Source organism: Poecile atricapillus, chromosome 6, assembly GCF_030490865.1.
Source record: "Poecile atricapillus isolate bPoeAtr1 chromosome 6, bPoeAtr1.hap1, whole genome shotgun sequence".
Lineage (NCBI taxonomy): Eukaryota > Metazoa > Chordata > Aves > Passeriformes > Paridae > Poecile > Poecile atricapillus.
This window is the reverse complement of record NC_081254.1, coordinates 22426706-22449120: the sequence shown is the minus strand read 5'-3', so window position 1 is coordinate 22449120 and position 22415 is coordinate 22426706. Positions and strand designations below refer to the sequence as shown.

At 37.1% G+C, this 22415-nt stretch overlaps 1 protein-coding gene across 1 annotated transcript; it reads right to left on the bottom strand.

Annotated features, from left to right (window-relative positions):
* Nucleotides 1-426: 426 nt before the first annotated feature.
* LOC131580213 (protein FRA10AC1) lies at nucleotides 427-20994 on the bottom strand. Its single transcript, XM_058841177.1, has 14 exons — nucleotides 20824-20994; nucleotides 16458-16534; nucleotides 14380-14472; nucleotides 14251-14296; nucleotides 13344-13420; nucleotides 12583-12666; nucleotides 12019-12103; nucleotides 8818-8863; nucleotides 6048-6161; nucleotides 4995-5037; nucleotides 4424-4548; nucleotides 3777-3815; nucleotides 2440-2524; nucleotides 427-2004 (listed from the first exon to the last, which is right to left on the bottom strand). Exons 1-14 carry the CDS (start codon nucleotides 20854-20856, stop codon nucleotides 1962-1964), a joined length of 990 nt encoding a protein of 329 aa, XP_058697160.1. The 5' UTR covers nucleotides 20857-20994; the 3' UTR covers nucleotides 427-1961.
* Between the last annotated feature and the right edge of the window lie 1421 nt (nucleotides 20995-22415).

Sequence of the window (22415 nt, the reverse complement as noted above, 5' to 3'; positions counted from 1 at the left end):
TCTAAGGAGATGGATGTCAAATGCAACTCCTGCAATAGAGACATTCAACATTCAGACTCAATCCTGCCACTTTTCCTGCTCCTTTAAACAAAGCAGACCTGCAGTTTTTTTTCCTCTGAAGGACCTTCCACATCCACATGGAAGGGAGAATGAACAGTTTGCTCATATAAATATTTCTAAGAATGCTCTATGAACAGAGATACTGTGTACATGTATCACTCAAAGGAATCCACAAAAATCTCCAAACACTTACAACATTCTCACTTATAAATGGGCCAAATATTTCATGCAAAGTTATGACATAAAACCAGGTATCATGTTATTTTCTGTACTAAACGCCACTACTAAAGAAAACCATTTCAAGATTGTTTGATAATGTAATTTTATTCAAACTGTATTAAATGATGTATTTAATATGTATAGTGTAACTTTTATAACTGTATTTTAAAGACCCAAGGAGAAGCTAGTTATTCAGAACACATACTTAATATGCAATACTTGAAGCAACAAATATAGCAACGCAGTCGACAAAAGCCCCTTTGGGCAAGTTGCACACGTTTAAGCAGATTGCTGCAGATTGGATTTGACTCTCAGCCAAGCTCGCAAGACGCAAGATGACAGAGAATTAACCTTTAAATCCACCTTCTTACCTAAAGAAGCCTTCATGCAAGGATACGTTTATTTCTTACTCAAGGACGCCCTAAATATGTCCTTGTACTGTCATCTATTATGTAAGTACAAAATGTTTAAAATGTAATTATGTTAAGTAATACTTGTAAATAGAGTTCTCAACTTATTCATATGAATGCATGTGAAATGTTCATAAATACACTACAACTATCTCTGCTGTTACATTGTCCACATCAATACTTACTAGAAATAAATACTTTCTATACCTACAGTGAGAAGTACTCATCAAAAATATATTTTATAAACATTAACTTCCTCAGATTAACATGAAAACTTAATTTTAAAAAGTCTGACCTTTGTATCCAAAGTAATTTTCACCAAACAGAAAAAATATAGGCATGGTACCTATTCACGTGCAGACTGTTTCTTTGGAAACATGACCAAATGAATATTTAAAGATGTGTTGCAACTCAAAGAAGATGAATCCAGTAAGTTTCTCAAGCAATACACATGCTTTATTTGTATATTTAGGATTACACGTGAAAGAAGGATTAATGTTCAGTCAATGGAAAGGAGATCAGAAGGCACAGGTAACATAAAAGCCACGTACATCTTCAGTAGAAAGCCACACGTTATTTTTTACACCAAAAATTTCACCAACCAACCAAATTTTTATAGGTGGAATTGTAAGACATATCACTTTACAACTAAAATTTAGAAGAAAGTCACAATAAACTGAACTTTTTAAAGGTGTAGGAAAGATTTCAGATACAGTTTACTTAATTCAAGTAGAACACATATTTGACAAAATTTGAACTTCTCCAATAGCATTTGAAAATATTTAGAGACTAATACCCAAATATTGAAGTCTAAGTAACCAATAAATTTAAAGCTATTAATTCTTGTTTAATAAATTAAAAATATAAATATATTAAAGTATATGGCTTTAAGCTACTCACAGAATCTTACAAAATGCTCCTTTACAAAAATCTCGGAATAACTGAAGTTTGGGATAAAATAAAAGCAGTGAAATCCCTTGTTTTAACATAAATAAACTATATTCTTGGTTTTTTAAGTTTGAGTGCCATATATATTCTGCCCTGAACTGAAAAAATAATTTCTCTTGTTTCAAGAGTATGCAGAGTACACTACAAGAAATTGAGTTTTTAGTTTTGAAACCTTCTACAATGACAATCCACCCAAATGGTCCATATGAGTGACTGTAGAAAATGTGTGCTGGCAGATAGAGGTCTCTGGAAAATTATGACTGGATTTCCAGACTTCCATCTTGACAACTCATGAAGAAAATCAGCCTACACCAATTGCAAGTTTTAGAGAAGTAAGTCTTGAAAATACTCATCAAATTCCTCTTCCCTGTAAAAATGACAAAAAATAAAAGTCAGAAAGTTCTGCTTTGGATGTGTACCCAGGAGATAATCTTTGTGTGAAAAAGTTTTAGCAAACTTCTGATTAAAACTGTAGAAGGAATAGATAATTTTGACTTACTATATTCTAATACCCTTCCCATTTCCCTGTGTGAGCTGACTCTAAGGACCCACCACTAAGGTAATTAATGGTATAGTAGGGGGTAAGGCAGCAGTGGTATGGTAGTGGCTTAGCAAAGGTTTTCCCCAAAAGCTGTGTATGTCTCCTCTTTGGAAGCACATTTTTAGGTTCACTGCATGGAAAGAGATTTGACATAACCTTTTATGTATAAATACTCATTGAAATATCCAGGACAACTGTCTTTGCAATTCTGAATGGACCCCGTACGTATCAGTAGCTGCAAGTTCATTACATCAAACTAACCGTGATTTTTTATCTGCTTCTCGTAGAGAACCTTTCCGAGTGTCAGCTTTTGAAGGACCATCTTCTGCACTGCTATTATCTGAGTCTGTTGAAAAATTGAAAATGTTTCTAAAATAAATTTTAAAATAACTTATCTTTTTTTTAATTAGATGGTATATTGCTAGAAACAATGTTTAATTGCAACCATGAGCATAAACAAAACACTTTGCTTTGCATAAAGTGAAAATGAATATGTTTTGCAATATTAATTAGAATAACATCAGAAAGTTTCTTAGGTAACACAAACCAATGTTTTGGTCAAATATAACAACAATCATGTTGAAACAACGATCTTGACACAACACCAACATAGCATTTTTTTTCTAAAACTAAATAATTACAAACCCAGAATTACAATACAGTTTCAATTTATGATATCAATCAATTACCTTACTTAAATGATAGTTCTTATCAATTGTGACTTATCAGTAAAATTGTAAGAAAACATGTATTTTCTTAGATTTAGATTATTGTATAACTATTTCATATTAGTACACAGGAATCTCATCTCAGAAGCTCCCCCCTTCTCCTGAATCTTCCAATAACTTTTCTGACAAAACAAGTACTTTGGGCATGGTCCAAATCATAAGAAAACTACTTCAGGTCTTTTTGAATCTAACTGGGAAAGCCTAGGGGTGATGACATTCCTAAAAATGTATAGCAGAGCAGAGAAATCATGAAAACAGTCAATCACTTCTAGACAGTCTGCAACAAGAATTGGCATGAACAGGAGATGGGGCCTGTTTCACAAAAAAAATAAAGTGAAGACTGGAATCACTGAGTTACAAGTAGTGACTAAGGTGTCACTGAATGCATCTACCTGCAACAAGCAGTTGGAAAAGACATTAATTAAAGTCTAGGATTTATTTAAATTTTTTTTTTTTTTGAGCGGAGTATCAGTATAACTCGCTGAAGGAAAATGTAGCAGTTATTGTATCAGAAAAGTACTATCTTTACACAGTACAGACTACACAGCATGAAATTATTAACAACGTACCTATTTTTGCACCCTCTACTCTTTTTTGGAACAGCCTGACCTCTCATTTTTCTGGTTATTTCCCTTCTGTAATCTGGCCACACTTCTATTTTTTGATTAAACAATTTCCTCCTTAAAATTCCCTACACTTTTTCTCCAAGACATGTAAGTCATTCATTTGAATCTTTGTATTTCTTTGTTTCAGACAGCATTCTTATCATATAAAATATTAAAACACCTAATAAAACTAAGATCAATGACAACTGTCTATGATATTATACAACTTATTACAAAAACATAAAGGATATTAAAATACCTTTACCTTTATCAGAACTATCTGAATCATCTAAAGATACCTGATCTGTAAAGAAACACCAAAATAGAAAAAAAATGGTGAGCTTCTCTTGGTTTTATCTGTTATCTTAAATTGTTTACAAAGATATTTCTATCACAATTTATTACACTAAACATGTGCACATGCATGCACACACCACATTCAAAGAAAGCAAGTCAACACAATAATAAAAGGATTTTTTTTGCATGAGTACAAAGGTCATCAGTTTAAGCCTAGTTATGTCAACCCAAGATCTCTGGTGTAAAAAGGTTATCTAACATTTTCAAAAGGCTTTCAACCTCAAAGCTACATGGAATGAAATACTTCACAACCCTTTCTAGTATGCAACATCCAATGATTGCACAAATTTCCCTTGCAGTGCATACTTTTCAAAAGGTTGTCCCTCTGTTAAATATAAGAAACTTATCTTTTTTCTGCATCTAGGAAATTTTACCTAAGAAATTTACCTTTTTAACTAACTGTTGCAGTCAAGAAAGTTACATATCTGTATAACTAAATAAATAACTAAATATATTTATACATAATTATATGTCTCTATCTACGTAGATGTAGCAAAACTAATGTTCAACTAACCTGAGTATTTTAACAACTGAAGTTTTAAAGTTTAAATTTACCTTTATGGGTCTTTTTTTTGGACTTCTTTTTTGCTGAACGAGATAATTTTGTCTTCTTATTTTTTGGCTCTTTAGAGTTCTGTGCAGCTGTGCCTCTTTTCTTGCATGTTTTGACTTCTTTCCTCCTTTAAAAAAAAATGAATGTACACCTCCTCTATTATATGTACTTCTTATGCAACAGTAAATCTGAAGTATTTAATTCAGTCAAACGTGTCATTTTTTCAGACACCTATCAGTAGTTAAACTGAAAAAAACAAATTCAGTTGAAAAGAAAATTGCTATTAGAAGCAGAAGAAAAATAATCACTGAGCTGAAATTGAGCAAATGAAATTTCTGCGGTGGTAGGGATGGAATTCTTCCAGTCTGAGGGGTTCTGTGCTGTCATTAGCACAGCATCTCAACCCTCAACAGTGACAAGTCAGTGCCTTTATAAAAGCTCCAGAATATTTATGCTGTTTCAGGATAAATGAAGTTCCTAATCATCTAACTGAAGTTTTGTCCCTGTGTGCTGTTCATCATAATTGTAATTTATCAGTAATTCAGTCCCATTATTTTCAAAATATTTCATTACCGGTGATGGAAGTTTAGTTTGTGGGAACATTCTGGACACAGTCCTGAAAAAGAGAAAATGAGAACATTGCAGCCAAGAATTTGATAAACGTAATTAACAAAACTACAAAACTAGTTAGAGCTAGATCTTTCAATATCATTAGCTTTTTCTTCAAAACACTAGTTACAATGTAATTACAGTCAGGATTGAAAAAAATACATTATGAAAGTCTCCAGTACAAACCCAGATTTTACTAAATGTGAAGGACAATCACAGATTTAGCACTGGCTAAACTAGCTTTTCATTAAAGAAGTATCAGTGCTTCTTATGTACAGACATCCCATTTATGGATCCTTGTGGACAGATAAATTCTTCTGCAATTATACTGAAGACATGTAAGTCTCTTAGAGCTTTGTCAAGAGACCAAATGCTTCCACATGGAGTGTCTTGTGCACAAAAGGAAAAAAATCCCACTACTCACTCATTTTACATGAAGTAACTAACAGTAACAGTAACAAACAATATAAACTGTACTAAATGTAATTATCTGATAAATATATTATCATATACACAATACTGAACTAGAAAACCACAGTTGAGATGTAAGAACAGGAAACTGTTTAAAGATAGACGTTTTCTAAGAAAACACAAATATTTGAAATAAAATCAGTAGAGCTGAATATGTGCAAGAAGTTGTCTGGTCCAAAGCCCTAAAGACTTCTAAGCCAGGTAACTGAATGAGCAATGACAATGCTGAAATTCTTGCAATGCAGTACTGTCCATTAAAACTAGAAATGCTTCTATACAAAACAGTTTATAGCCAATTATTCTGATTTTATGACATGCTAATTATACAGAATAAAGTTCTTAATCTGTAACAACTTTTTCATATATAATGATAACAGCTATTCTCTAAATCGAGCACCATGCTACCACCTGTGATTAATTCAACAAAATGATCTCCTTTTCTGCATTTGTCATGAACTCATTGTCATTGGATCTCACTCAATACCATTCAAAGTACAAGATACTTGTCTTCTTTTAAGTGTACATATCCTAGAAGGGTTGACTTACTCAATTTCACAAGTGCATTCCTCTTTTCGCCATGTTCAACATAACCAAAATTCACCTCCCAGCTCTTCAGGCCTTCATTCTCATCACAGTGTTTATTTCCACAGGAAAACTGACCTGAAAAGAGTCAAAACCAGCAAACCATGGTTCAATGATTAGCATGAATAGATATGGGGCTGTTATTTCCAGTTTTGCTCAGTTTTTGCTTTTTGTTTTCCATTTCCTTCAAATAAAAAAAACCCCACAAATCTAAAAATAACATCTAGATTAAGGAATTAATAACAGGGAACAACAACACAATCAATCATACTTGTCCAATATTGCCTATTTGCAGAGGAAAAATCATAACTGTGTTTTGAAATACGTGGATGAAGGTGTACATTATGAAATAATAAGCCTAATATGAACTCTGAAAAATGAATGTCACTAGGATAGATCCTATACCCTAAATGATTACTTATTTAGCAGAGGATGATGGATCAGAAGTTGTGATTGAGACATGCATCTTTAATGACACAAACTATTTCAAGTATCACATTTGTACAATAATAGGATGCCCATATGCTTTTTACATAACTAGTGTACCTGATATACTGGACATACAATTTGTATTCTAGTGACTATCCATAAACACTTCTCTTTCAAGAAAAGGAAATCCAACTTTGTGAGAAACGTTACATCAGCTTTAAAAGCTTCCTTTGGATCTTTATGTGAAAGAACACTGATTTTAAAACAGATCTGCACATAATCAATTTTGTTTTCACCACTGAAGTCCCAATATTGCAGTAATAAAGATACATGCATTCCTTTTGCAGAAGACTGATTTGTATGCAGAGCAGCAGAAAGGATGTGTATTAATAGGCTCACACGCAGGACTGTTGGTGAACGATTAACCTCAGAAAATTCTGCTTAAGCAGCTAACTAATGGATTGGCAGTGTCCCCAGATACCTCAGTTCTGTAATGAAATACCACTTTCAATGCAAACATTTGAAGTAAAATAACCCCAGAACTCTCATTAAAAAAGCAAGTTTCAAATTAATATACATTAAATATGTTTAACCCAATGTAAGGTATGGCTACCAGTACCCTGTGTCATAGCAATCTCCAATATGACCTCCTTTCAAAACACTTATGGCAAAGATTAGAAAGAAAAGAAGCCAAAGAAATAATTTGGCATTTACAGTTAGTAAAACAAGTGCCACCTCTTCTTTGATTTACCCTAGCCCTTCTTCTTTGTGATCATGCAAAGACAGCCATCAAATGCAAAGCAACCAAGTGTGAATACTGCATTCCTGCCTTCCCTTGTTCCCACCCCCAAACCTTAGTAACAACACACCGGCAGTGGTTCTCATCACCACTGTACTGACACAGCTACATCACTACATACACTAAGTATAATGCTACGGTGCTAATGCTAATTATCAGACAGGTATGTATCGATGTGTTATTATATTTAATTAAAGCAATTTATATGGTTGATTTCTATTTTAAAATAGCTTAAAAGACCCACGGCTTTTTTTAAAGGATTGTTTGGAACCGCACTTGGAGAGAGCGTCTGACACCTGCGAGAGGGTTGGGATCTCGCGCCCCCCCGTGGTGAAAGAGAGGATTTATCCACCCTTACATTCCAATTGCTTTTCATTAGCATTCCATTAAAAAAGCTTGAAATGTGTAATTCTGCACTTTATCCCACATTTTAAAATGTGGAGTACCACATATTAAATGTAAAAATCTAGAATTTTTCTCCCACAAAGACATAAAAATAATTTACTTCTCATTTAATTTTAATTATCCTGTTAAAGTATTCAATAAAGCATGTAATTTTATAACATTATTATAGCATGTAGTGTTGAATGCAACACATGACCACAACTACCTTTACAGTCTTTAATATTTAAAGCTTAAAAATCCCCACCATTAATGTTCTTGCTTTCTACTCTGAATTTATTTTTTTTTAATCATAAATGCATTTCTAACTTTTTGAAATACATTGCAATTCAGGTGTTTACAGAATACATCTGTTTAAAGAACTGTAACTGAGTGAAACTGATCAGCAGTACAACTCCATATAATTTTCTGGCATGTGCATCCATGACTTCTAAAAACCACACCAATACCTCATTCACCTCATTTTCTTGCTTGTTCAGCAAGTTGAAAAAGCCCAAGCACCTCACCCATGGAACCAGGACCACTGTGCAAAGTCCCAGTAACACACTGGTAAGACTTCATACCCAGAATTAAGGCACTGATTTAGAGACAGCATTGGGAGACCTGATAATCATTGCCACTGAAGCTTTCAAAACCAATTTAGCCTAAAATAGGTATCACAGAAGAAACTTTAAGTAAAAAATTTACATTTTGCAGAAAGCAGTGGAGAAACTGTTACTCAAGAAATTCCTGAGGAAAATCACTGAAACTTCAGTTACAGTTATCAAATGCTAACTAAAGAGGTAGAAGAACTACTGGAGAAAAGCAGCTAAAAAACCAACCCATGAAATTCTACATTATCAAACATATTATGGTGGTGTTCATTACAAAACTGACCTTGTGAAAATAAACTAAAGGTTCTTTTAATTGGAATATGTGCAGATCAGTGTGCAATCTAAATCTATGTGGCATAAAACAGCAAAGCTGGAGGACAAGTCAATTTATTGTTCATTATTATCTGATATACCTACCAGTACCATCAAATATTATCTAACAAAATCATGTCAAAAAGCAGCAAGAGGAGCATCAAGAAGAAATGTAACATAAAATGAAAGACAACTTTACCTTTTCCTGAAATTACTTCTTTCTCATGTCGCCATCTAAATCCAAACTAAGAAAAGAACCAAAATTGAGCTGTGAACAGTAAACATTAAACATTGAAAGGACTGATTTCAGTTGATTGACATCCTGCATGTGGCTTATCCATTTAATTCTGGTCAGTAAAATTTAATTTTTTCTCTTTTAATTAAAAATATCTCTCTGCTTCTGCTTGCCAGAATGGTATTTTTATAATAAAAATACTTTAAATATTTTTATTTTTACAGGAAGTCCTCCATGCTGAAAAACAATTATGAAACAAACATATTAACATTTCCAAGTAGAAGACAAGTTGGCCTAGAAATCTGGAAATAAAAACAAAATAATAAAATGTATTTTATTTAATAACCAGGTGTCAAACAGATTTCATTTCTTAGCAAATAGGAGACACTTCCAATCTGTTAAGCTACAAAACAAAGTACAGAGACAGCAAATAAGAAATTCTCTAGGAAAATAAGACAACAAAGGGAACATTTCCAGTCCAGTGCGTATCAAAGTAAAACTTAAATGCAGAACACCCTCCTGTGCTGCACTGCAAAGCTGACAATAGAACTGAACTATCTGACAATACAGACGGTCATTTATCAGCCTCAAAGTTTGCAGACAAGATGCATTGAAGGTTCAAAGACAACCTTGACCTAAAAAATTCTTATCTAGGGAAAATGTCAGGAATAACAGACCCAGCACAAGCAAGAGCTGTCAAGAACATTCTTCCACTCTCTCTACGTAGCCTCACACCCCAGAGGTTCACACTGGCATTTCTGATTAAAAGGAAACACCAGTGAAGGCCAAGCCAGACTCGTCATCAGCAGGTGAAGTGGCCTGGGAGCAAGAAGGGTGAGTGGTCTCCATCTCTGGCTGTGAGAGCACCTGTGAATCTCTAGGAGTGAGAACAGGAGAGTGCCAGCCATGTGTGTGCATGTGAGCGTGAGTAAAACAGTCTGGACCAGCAGCTGGAATGTGCCTGTGGCCTCACAGGCTCATATGTCTTGGGGCTTCTTACTGTTTTCTTTTGAGCTTTGGTCAGAAGGTGGTTCTGCTTATTTTTCAAATTCTCAGAAGAGATGCTCCCATGAAACTGGTGCTTACCATTATCCAATCCTTTGTAAAACAGTGGTTTACTTCAAAAGAAAAGTTCCTAAAGAGATCTGAGCTACAATCTCAATGCAGAGATCTTTAGAAACATTATCTGACTAGAACATTTTGGCCAGGAGCAGAATAATTACAGCTGTGAAAAGACAGATGAGCACATATGCACAAGTCAATCTGTGCAATATATGTATTTAAAACATCACAGATAACTGACCTCCAACTTCTGCTTTGACACCAAGTAGCACAATATAGAATCACAAAATCAAAGAACAGCTCAGGTTGGAAGGCACCTCAACAGACCACCAGGTTCAACCTTCCATGGGGAAGGGAGCCCAGATGAGATTATCTATCCCCTTGGGCAATTGCGTCTGAAAAACCTCCAGCGGTGGGTATTCCACTGTGCTACTGGGGAAGTTGCTCCAGCACCTGAATGTTCTCACTAGAAAAGAATTTATTTCTTATATCAAGATGAAGCATCAACATGCATTGACAGTTAGTACGCAAAAGGCTGACTAGCTGAGAAGCTATTATCTACCCTGCACCTTTCATAGCACCAGCACTGCAAAACAGAAGGCACAGGGGGCTAAAGATATCCAGCTTCCAGTTTCTGGAAATGCAGAAAAAATCTGAAAGCACAGACTGTATTCCATCGGTGGGAAATGGGATGAGCAGCTTATTTAAGACTTCCAAGAAAAAAAGCCTGCTTTGAAATCCTTCTGTACCAAACATGGGCATGGATAAATCAATCACTGAGAAAAATCTATTTTTTTCTATTTTTCTAAGAATTTCTGAGAAAGGACTTTCATATGACCAGAACATCTATGATGTTTGAGAAAAGAAAGCATATGTATTTCACAAATTGCATGACACAGCAGTTATGCTGACATGGAAATTCCAGAAATATGGGTAATGACTTAGGAGCATAAATGGGAACAGAGAGTGACCTCAAAGTTAGGATAGACACACTTGAAGTCTGACAGGGAAATACTGTTCACACAACACAACACAACAAAACACACACACACAAAAAAAAATCTGGGGCAAAACAGTTTCCCACAAAAGACAGCAAACATATGGAAGCTTGGCACAGTAGCAAGAGAAACAAAATCTGTAAGCATGCTCAAATGAAATCAGCTGGGGGGATGGAGCGGACATTGAGGGATATGAAATAGGTACAGGAAAATAAAATTAAATTAACTCAAAAAAGGAGGGAAGGCATCCTCAGTATTTTAGTTTTTGTTGATTTTAATTAAATTTTTGCATTTTGCTGTTGCAATTGTCTTTAGATGACTGCCATCATTTCTTCCCAATGGAGCTAAGCCCAGTCCTTGCAACTATTTACCAGTGAATGTAATTTTCAATACTATAAATAGTCAAAAAGAACTACATAGGCTGGGTTACTGTGTGCTAGAAACACCACAACACATCTGAGTTCAGCACCAGTCTCTGGAAAATCACAATAGAAAATTCATGTATACTCTTTAACTGAGTAATCAGTCAGCCAAAAACTTGAAAAAAAGAAAGACTGTTCCAGTTAAGAAGAAAACCTGGTGCTGGAATTGGGCCATTTCTCTTAAGAAATTCTATTTATTTACAAGGCACATACAAATCCTCTTTCCACAAACAGAAAAAAACAACCAGCAAAAGATGCTGCTTTAGAATCGACTTTTCCAAAATTGTTTCTGTCAGCATTCAAGTACAAAACTCTTTTTAGACTTTTTTTTAACAGTAACATTCCATTGGTTTTTAGGCTTCATCTACTGCTCCTCTCCAAGCAACCTCTTCAGCCTTCTTTCTTTAACCCCTTTGCAGTTTCTGCCTTTCACACACAATGTACCTCTTCATAAAACATCATCTGACAGAAATGTTCCTATTCCCACAGAAGCACATTTTTGAGGCAGTGACAATGCTTGGATTCAAACTGCTGCTTATTAAGTAACTTGATAGATTCTCACAACTCCCTTTCTATGGAAGGGGTACTAACATTCTGGTTTTACAACATATCCACAATCATAAGGCCATTTTTAAAAAGGCTATACTTCAAAACCCAAGATGATTTACACTAAGGAAAGATACCTTATTCTCTTTGTATCTGCTGAGATCTGCTATACAGTATTCTTTGAACAATTTGTCATAATACTTCTTTGCAAGCCTCTTCTCCCTATAACAAAAAGTATTATTTCTTATGAAATATATAAGACAACATAATTCACTTTACATTGTAATGACACTAGCAAGACAACATGTTTCATTGAAAGAACACAAGTTGTAGACTTAGAAATGCAACAAATTAGTCATTAAACTAAGGAGTAATTGCCATAAAACTGGAAAAATAAATATAAAATAAATCCACTGTACATACTAAACTGTATGTTTTTCAAACTCTGTTTTCTTCAGAGTTTTTGAACAGTCATTTGGATCTCAGAGAATCACTATTATTTATTAGTTCTTTCTGTCATGAATTCATGTAGGCATTTGAGCAATATTACAATATGAAAGACCTTCTAAGGGTCTTTCATTTTCAAATCATCTTTAAAGAATGATCACCAAGTATGCACAGTAATTCTTAATTAGTAAAGGAAACCACAAATTTAGTACAGGTTATCTAAAAACAACATATCCTATAATAGTTTCAGGTACCAATTCATGTCTGCTTCATCTTCTTCATTCCACAGGAACCTATGGTTTTCTCTAATAACATCAAGATCCGTCTTGTCATTTGCTCTATAAAAGGACACACCTATTTTTAGTATAAGGTAACATTAAAATGAAAATCCATTAAATAATAATTTGGTAAGCATCAATATTTTACAGTTCTGGTCTCTACCTCACAGCATAAAGGAGTACATTTCTATGAAATAAAACTATCAAAAATGAATTCCCTGGCATACCTGTTCCCAAATGAAAAAAACTTATGGTGGAAAACAGCCATATTTGTGGATGACTTGATCCTGTCTGAAAACACTTTTTATACTCTTTATTTGAGACAGTGATGTTAAAAGGCAGTTTTGTAGCTCTACAGAAGTTATTATTCTGGACAATGGATAGCAATTCTGCACATTCAGAAGTATTTCAGACTGTTATTTTGAAGATACTGACAGATATTTCTCAATGTACCCTCCATTAATGATCACCTGTCATCCTTCTTTTTACATAATAAAAGAAGAATAATTCAGCTCATGGTAAGTTCTTATCTAAAAATATGAAAACAAAATGAAACAAGGCAGTTGTGTGTTTGGGTATTTCCAATTTCTGTAGTTACCATTTGTGACCAAAATAATTAGTAATTTGATACACAGCTCCAGCCATTTCTGGCCCCAAAGCTATAATATATATTTAACAGCTTTACATAACACAGGAGCTTTGAGATCAAGAGGGGAAAGGTTGCTAAAGGTTCTCACCCAGATCTTCGGAAATCCTCTATTTTGCCACCATAGTATAAAATGTAGTCATGCACAAACTTTTTATGTCTTTCATACTGAATAAGGCAATTAAGGAATGTTTCAGAATTTATTTCCTTTTACCACAGTTGAAAACAAAACAAAACAAAAAACCCAACCAAAATATTTTTATATATTTAAGACAAAGACTTTTCTTCTCACAAACAGTTCAGTAATTTCCAAAAAAAAATAGGATGGAATTAATTAGGAAGTTTTACTTAATAACCTCTCATAGAAGCTAATTTCCAAATACAGGAATTCAAGGCAATTTCATCTTTAAAACCTCATTCATCATTTATAAAACTGTCTTCCTTTATCAAATATACTCTGTACACATATACACAAACTTGATTCATTTTTTCAGCTATGATTTAGACAACAGCTTCTTTGGACTGCAGTTTTTGTTTAAAACAGGTTTGTACTTTTCTATTGTAAAAACAGCCTGGCTACTAAAATGGAGTAATTTGTTACATTTTTACCACAAACATACAAACAAAAGTTGTATGCTTTAGTTTGGAAATGAAAATCATGGAAAAAACATGTAATGCTTCTCAGAACACTTTGGCCTCAGTGTAAGGCCGAAACAGAAACATAATTTGAAACACATTTTGTACCATAATTTGAACAAAATATGTAATTACTTATTCAGGAAATAAGTGTCTTCATGAATAAAAACTTTATATATGGCTTCTTAAAAAGATTTTCAATTAACTTTTATCTCAACAGCAAAAAGAAGCTCCTCTGAAGAATGACTCAGTATCTGGTGCTGCCCTGTCACCTAATGTGGTAACTGAGAAATCCCAGTATTTTACCACAATGGATAACCTGTGCCCCATCTTCAAACATGAAAAATTAAACAGAAGGATACAGCATCCATCGATATCAAGTGAAATCTTCTTTTTCTTGCTTCTTCCCTGTTAATAACAAACACATTCCAGTGAAAACTATCTTTCCATTAAGAGTAAAATGTCTCAAAAAAACAATATATAACAGATACCTATCACATTCTTCAGCTGCAAATTGTCTGTGAACCACACTGCCTTGTTTTGCTTTTTGGAATGGCTTTATCAGAAGGGCATCTTCCTGTGTTCTAAAGGTGAGAAAAAGGAAGAAAAGTTAGTAAAAAACTTTTCATAAGGAATAAAATTTTCATATGCTAAACCTTGCACTATTTTGAATAATGAAAACTGTTATATTGCCATTTTCTACAAGAATAAAATGAAACTTCAGAACCAACATCAGATCAGACTTTGCCTAATCTGCAGAACAAAATCAGAATGGCATTTGCTTCCAGCTGGAATTTAAAGGCAATTGCTTAAAACACCAATTTGTAATATTTGTTATTATTAATATTATCACTATAGAACAATGATAAAACCTGGAAGATTCTTCAGTTTCACTCTGACATTTAAAGTCCTTTACAAATCTCAGCTACACAGCAAAGTAGGAACAGGAAGGACAGGGCACTCACTGAAAGAGAGTGACTGGCAGTAACCCTATTCCACCCTTTCAGGCCAATGTCTCAACACCTCATTAAACAGCTCTGCCTCTTGTAGTGCAACCACCAGAATCACAAATTTAAAAGTCAGTTACCGTGTATTGAACAGCACTTGTCAGTAGGCAGCTAAAATTACTTTCAGAGTTCAACAAAGTAATAAAAAGTTAAAGATATACATTTTAGCTAGTAAAAGGTATATTTAGTTAATTTCATTCATGAATTGAGGTGAAGAAAAGATTTTTTCCCATAATTATCAGTGGGCAGAAAACATGGAAATCAGAAACCAGAAATCAGAAAGGCAAGCCAGGGAATTTGTTTCTAGCCATGGAATATAGGACTCTAGAAACTTAAGGTATCATTTACTCAAAAGGATCTGTAAGAATCACAAAATTCCATAAGAAGGGTCTATAAAACAGCAATTTGGAGAAAATTTAAGACTACTATTTTCCTTAAAGTGAAAATAAATACCATGATGGAGCAAGAAAAGGAACCCATGTAAGAGCCCTACTGGGAATCAGCAGTGGTGTGCCAGGACAAGGATAATGGTGGTATTTTTGAAAGGTTCCTGATGGTTAGTTAATATTCCACCTAGAAAGTGGAATGGTAGAATGTGCAATGGCATCTAAAGAAAATGAAATCCGAACAAAACCAGTCAGTATTTTAATGGAGAACAGCTATATTTATAAAATAAATTAAATGGCACAATGCCTGCTATTATTCCACAGATTAAAACATGATTTTTTTCCCCCAGAATGTAATCAGACACTACAAAATTCATTCTTTCAATTCTTCTATAAAGAAAAAATATGCAAGAGTCCTAGGAAAGTTTCCAGAAAGTCTTTTTAAATAAAGTCCAATAAAAGAGCAGGGGAGAGACAGGAAAAAGTAAGAAAAGTAAATGCAAAATGTAGGCCAAATGTTCAGTATAGTGCAGAAAGTGTCAAGGAACTACAGTACAAAAGCAAAATAAATACATAAATAAATAAAAATCTTTACAATAGTCAGATCAGACTACAAAATTCCATGTCACTAACTGTGCAAACCACTGAAAGTATTGGCCAAGGTCATCTCAAATAAGAGATGTACAGGTGCATTTCAAGGATTGATCACAACACAATTTACCAATTCACAGGTCTCTTCACAAATTAATAATAAAGAAGTTCTTCACTTTATATCTCTATGTGTTTTATATCTACAAAGCTTGCTACCACTTGGCCTTTTTTGCCTTGCTCTTCTGGCAGTTCCATTTGTCCTGATGGATCACAGTGGTGTGAACAGCGCTGCCAAAACCCAGCAGTGGATACTAATGCTTGGAAAAACAAAACCCTCTGCTCCAAGCATTGAGGGGCAAATATACACCAGATGGAAATGGCAGAACAGATCTTAATCAGCTGCCCCTAGGAGATGACAAGCTTTGGCAAGCTTGAGATGAGGAGATGCAGAAATCAAAGAGATTGATTTTTTCAAAAAACATTTCAACACCAGACCTTACATGCAACAGTTTCATCTTCTATGCACACTAAGAGGCCATTTGTACAAAATACATCATGCAAAGTGTTAATTCTGAACTACATTACCTTTTAGTCTTTTGCAGAGACGTCTCTCCACTCTCCTCATCACTAAAATCAGAATCATAGCCTCCATGGCCACGTGCCTGAAAATAACAGACCAGTCAATATATCTGCTAATGTAATATGGATATGGCATAATTACAAATCAGTACTGTCCATCATGCATAAATAAAAGACAGAAAGAGAGCAAATGAACAAGTGCAAATTCTCACATGTCTAAGCCAAATAAAATTCCACACACAATGCAGAGTATATTTCATATAATACAGGACAAAGAAAAATCACTTTGTAAAATAGATTACTTTATAAATAATTTATATGTATATGTCCTCATATTTAATCCTCACATAGATGCAGCAAACTGAAAGCATGATAAATACCTTGGGTGTTTATTTTCTAAACAACATTATTTATGTGAGACAAAGGTGAATGTCTTCCCCAGGAACTAGTCTTTCAGGGGGCTGGAGAACAGCAAGTGATATGCCCACATTATAAATGAAGGATAATTGGAATAAAAGTTTCTTGGGCTCTGATGCAGCATTTTAGATCATCAGATCTTACACCAGTAGCTGGAAATCTGATTGAAACAATAACTAAAATGAAATCTTCTTTTTCACACACTTTGGGACTACAATGTCAAATTAATGCATATAAGAAAACCAAAATATCCATACCGTAATCCTTTCAAATAACCAAGCACTGACTGATGCCCAGATCTATTGCCTCCATTTTTCAAGGCACAGCTCTATGCTCAATTCCTTCAGGAGATGCGATGGCTTAAGGAGATCCCATCTCCTCTCCCTCACTCCTACTCTGGTACCTTCCTTCCAGGTGCTCATTTACAATTGTGAAAGTACACATGAACCAGATCAAACAACTCACCCAAGTTACAAAGGAACCTATGCAAAAAAATATTATTTTAACCCACATAAGTTTCCTTAGCCCTCCCTGAGCACCCACAACCTACACCAGCCAGCTGAAGCGACAACACAGGGAGAGAAAAGCCAGAGCTGGCCACTACATAAACCAGCCCCGACTCCAAACAAGCTTTTACACAACTGAGGTAAAAATAAGAGTGATGGTTATTAATACAGCTGCATGTGGAAAGGTTCCACACACACTATCAAAGTATCCTGGTAAGTGAGACTGTGGATAAGAAAAGACAATGGGTTAGAAAAGAAGTGTGTTTGATTCAGCTAATTCTTATATTACCTACAGTTATATTCTTTCTCAGCCAAAAAGCTGAGAAAAACAAAATCTGAAAAAAGACACAACTCCTCAGGATGATTTTGATGAGGTGCCTTCTCTTGATGCAAATGCTTTGCAGAAATGCCATGCTGAAGAGTCAGCTGTATCCTCTACTGACACCAACAACTGGTTAGTATCGTGGACAATATGTAAAACACTATCTTCTCAAACTAACAGTGAAGGACTCATTTTAAGTTTTTTTTTAAATCCTGTAGTACTATTATTATTAAATAATAGTAATAAACAAATACTGTAATGTTCCTCCCACTCTTCTGGATGCTTCTGAAGAACACGTAATTCTCCTACACATATGTATTTAAACAAAAGCAAATCAGAACTTTTTCTGAACTATTTTCTCTTTCAGACAAGACATAAAAATTGTCCATTACCAAACAAACCAGAAACAAACAATAATAAAAAAAAACACCCCCCCCCCAAACAAACAAACAAAATATAAATAAACCAAATAAACAAGTGCAGCAGATGTCTGCTGTAAACCATTCTCCTGCACTGGCAAAAAAGTGGCAACAATGTAGTCCCATAGCTAGGTGGTTCTAGCAGCCAGCCTGTCACTCACTACTTTTGTTAATGAAGCTTATATGGTCTTTAGAAAAGTCTGAACACGTTTTGAGTATGCAGCAAATATATTTATCCTTGGCCTTAAAATTTAAAAAATATCATGCTAATCTGGGAAGGTTTTAAGTGGCATTAGTAATGCTTCCCAAATGAACATTGAGAGCTTCCTTCACGCTCAAAAGAGAAGTCTCAGCCAACACCATGAGAATGAAAGTCCTAGACAGATGAAATACTGAAACAGTCCAGAAAAGGAAAGCTCAAATGAAAGGATATTTTCACAAAGCAGTTGACCTTGGATGAGGTACCCCAGGAAAGAATTAGACATCCCCACTATTCAGCTCTCAAGTGATTCCAGGAGTGACTCAAATAAAAGAAAAAAAAGACGCAAGAAAAGCTGCTCCAGCAGAGTCATACTGTAGGGCTCTCAGAAGCTGATGACTGCCTTTTGTAAAGCTGACTGCGAATATAAGGACAGGTATGGCTAAGGACTAGGCTGCTCTTCCAACAGGAAAGCTCTTCTCAGCCTCAGACATTCCTCTGAATCACTACAATACCTCACAGATAAATTCAGAGTGAAAAAGAATACAACCCATGACTGATGTCCTGACACTTCTGCATCACTCCTCTGTTGAAGGCAACAGCAGGACAGACAGGTACTGCACTGGTGCTGGGTTTGACAGCAGCAGCTCCAGCAGTGCTGGACCACACTCACAGAGACTGAGACTGAATGATTTCTAACCTGACACCTTACGATGATTCCAAGATGACCAGACTTTTCGTAAAATATACTTAGTTCATTTCATGAACTCCATCAAAGAATCTCATCCATAAATGAATCTTGCCATTTTGGAAGGATGATGTAAACAGACACCTACTTAATACTGTAAAGTTTCATGACAGATCTTTCCCTTTCTGCACAAAAAAAAAAAATAAAAAAAAAATATATATACTTAATATTTAATTGTAGAAATAGAGGAGCAGATACCAAAGCTTTGTGCCAAGCCTAGCAGATATTGACATGGACATGCATAATCATCAACAAAATTTAAAATAACTACTTTCACGATTTAATAAACCCTTAAATATAAACTTTGCTTTTATGGAATTCGTCAGACTCAGAATGCCTCTAGTAAATTATTCATACAAAAACCAAGTGTTTTATCAAAACACAAACCTGAAAGCTATGTAACTTAAATTGTTCTGTGTATTTTGCTGTTGCACCAACTTTTAGTTTTTTATTCCCAAACAACAAAACAAACTGAAACCACAAAATTAAAACAAGCACAAATATGCTTCGGGGTACATTTAGCTCACATTTAAGTAATCCAAACATCTTGGATTATTTAATAATGAAACAACTGGAGACAGAACAGAGTCCACTAAACTCTTGGCTCTGACAACCCACATAAAACATAGTAAATGCATGAACGTTGTACACAACACATGTCAGACCGAGGTACTAACTCTTAATGTCAATATAGGACACTACAAACTGCCCAGCACTGCATTTACAGCAGGTATTTGCATCCAGAGAAGGCACCTCCTTTAAGCTTCTCCAAGGGGGTAAACACACGCTGGTGAAATGTGCACATCGAAGTTTGTGTTGACTCCTGACCACAACACGTGGCTGAACACGAAACAACAGTCAAAAAGAAGAAAAAAAGTCAAAACAATCCTATAAAATATTCCCAGCTGGTGGCTCCTGGCCTCGGGCCCAGTCTTGCCACTGCACTCATAAGCCCTGCTCCCATCCTTCCCTCTATCTGCCCAGCACGCAAGTCTGTGGCCGTGTCTGCTCACAGCCCAGATGTGGCCCAGAACAGCTCCGAGTGCTTTTAGTATAAACTGTTTGGGGAGGGTCTGATGGGGGCACGGGATCTGTAAGAGGACTTGAGGAGCCATCCTTGATGGATAAAGGATGCTGTGTGGAAGGTCAGAATGCTTCACCTGCAACGTGCTCTTCCCGCCTTGATGCGGTCTATGAAGCTTTGCCACCTCACTTGGGGAAAAAAAACTGAGAATAGGTAAGACTAGCTTCAAACCTATTCTCCCTTGTAAAACCTATTACAGGGAGTGCCTGTATATACTATACAGTGAACGGCCCTAACAAAGAGGAAAGGCACTCGCAAGATACTGCCCCTTTATTATAGCTATGAAAGAAAAAGTAGGAGTAAAAGGTAGGTAACAGAAGACCACGACATCGAGGATCAGAGCTTTGTGGAGCTCCACGGAGAAACTGAACACCGGCCCGTGTGGGTCGGACGCAGCTTCCGAAGCGGTTTTTTCTCGCTTGCTTTCCCGCAGGTGGCCCAGTGCCGTCCCGGCCCGCCTGACTCTTCCTCCGCCGCCGGAGTGGGGCACGGGCACGACGGACCCCGGCTGCCCGCCCGCCGCCCGGGGAGGACGGCTCGGCCCTTCCCCGCACGGGCACGGCCGGGCCCCACCGCCCGCCCCGGCCCCGCCGCCATGGAGGCCGCGGCCTCCGCCGGGCCTGTCCCCGCCCGCTTCTGCCGGGCCCCCTCCATCCCTCCCTCCCGGCCCCACTCACGGCCGCGGAAAGGCGCAGCTGGTTGGGCTCCATGGCCGCGGCGCGGCGAGGGCCGCCTCCGCCGCCCGGCCCCGGCGCTGCTGTGCGGGCCGCTCCCGGAAAGCGGGGCAGAGGCGGAGCAGGGCCGCACCGAGGGCTCCCTTCCTCCCTCCGTCCCTCCCTCCCTCCGCCGCGGGCGGGCGGCGCGGGCCAGCGGGGCGCGGGGGAGGGCGAGCCGGCACGGCACGGGAGGGGAGGGGAGGGGAAAGCCGCTCATCATGTTTAGGGGCGAGGGGAGTCTCCCTGCCCGGGAACCCGGTCAGCGGCCCCGGCTGCCGCGGTCTCCGCCTCTGGGAAGGTAGGACTCTGCCGCAGGGGCTCAGAAAGGCCCGAGTGCGCCCCTCTCCCCGGCCCGGTTCGCCCCCGCACCATCCCTGGCGCTTTCGGGCAGCGCAGTCCCTGTTGTGGGGGCACGGCTTAGACCGCGCTGCGGGAGTCGGGGCTCCGCGGAAATGGTCTCTCGGGATGGATCGGGGAGGCGGGGGTCGTTGTTCGGGAGGGGACCTCTCGCGGACAGGGGGACCCCTCAGGGAGGGAGGCCCCGGAGGCGCTCTGCGGTGGGCAGCAGCTGCCAGCCGTGCCCGGGAGGTGCGCGCTGCCCTCGGCAGATCGAGATCGCGGCCGCGGCACGGCGATCTGTAACTCTGATTGCTGCCTGTGCCAGCGGCTTCTCTTCTCTTCAGTCGCATCTCGCAGTTAGAAGAACGAAAGGCAGTATGTGACTCAGTTCCCCTGTGAGGACCGACGGCACCTGGGCGATAAGAGTTTGGGAGTCTGTGGGTTGCATCATAAAAATGGAGCTTTATAAGCCAAAAATATTTGCTGATAAAGTAGCTGGGAAGTACCAATCTTCGGCATTAAATCGAAGATACCGCAACTAGCTGTCAATGAATTGATAGTTTCCCATCAAACACAACCTGAACTGCTGAGGTCTGAAATGCTGCAATCCATCACAGGTACTTTCTTCTGGACTGTGTTAGAGTTTCCAGTTGTGTTATTGATTCCTGGATAGTTAAACCACAGATACACTTAATACAGGGAAATATTAAAAATTTAAATACTACTGCTGTCTTTGTAATATGCTAGTTGTAAAATACAAGTTGTAGATAGTTGCTTTTCTGCAGTAAGGCAATCACACACCATAGCTGACACTGTATCTCCTTACCTTGGCTACTAAATCTCTGTTTTCAGATTTATTTTTTTTCTCCTGACCTACTGTTTGTGTTACTTGTTTTGTCATTATTGTTGTGAAGGGATGCAAAGATGATGCTAAAGTGTCCCATGGAAAGGAACTGAGTGGCACTGTGCATATTTCAGTGCATGCAGTATTCTGCTGAAGTCCGACTGAATGCAGCCCATTTCCTCTAAAGGACAGAGACTCTGTTGCAAAAATGGAATTATCCTAATTAATAATTTAAATATATCAAAATAAATAATGTATACCCTCAAAGCTGTAATAGCAGGCATCTTTTTGTTGTTCCTGTCTTATGGAAATGACAGACTGCTTTAGTGTGAATGAATCCTGACATGATTCTGGAAACTGGGCCAACATA

Coding starts and splice junctions, on each gene's coding strand:
- LOC131580213 (XM_058841177.1), bottom strand. CDS start 20,856: ATGGAGCCCAACCAGCTGCGCCTTTCCGCGGCC. Junction 13,421..14,250: donor ACTTGATATCGATGGATGCT/GTATCCTTCTGT, acceptor TGCCTTATTCAG/TATGAAAGACATAAAAAGTT. Junction 8,864..12,018: donor GCAGATACAAAGAGAATAAG/GTATCTTTCCTT, acceptor TTCTTTTCTTAG/TTTGGATTTAGATGGCGACA.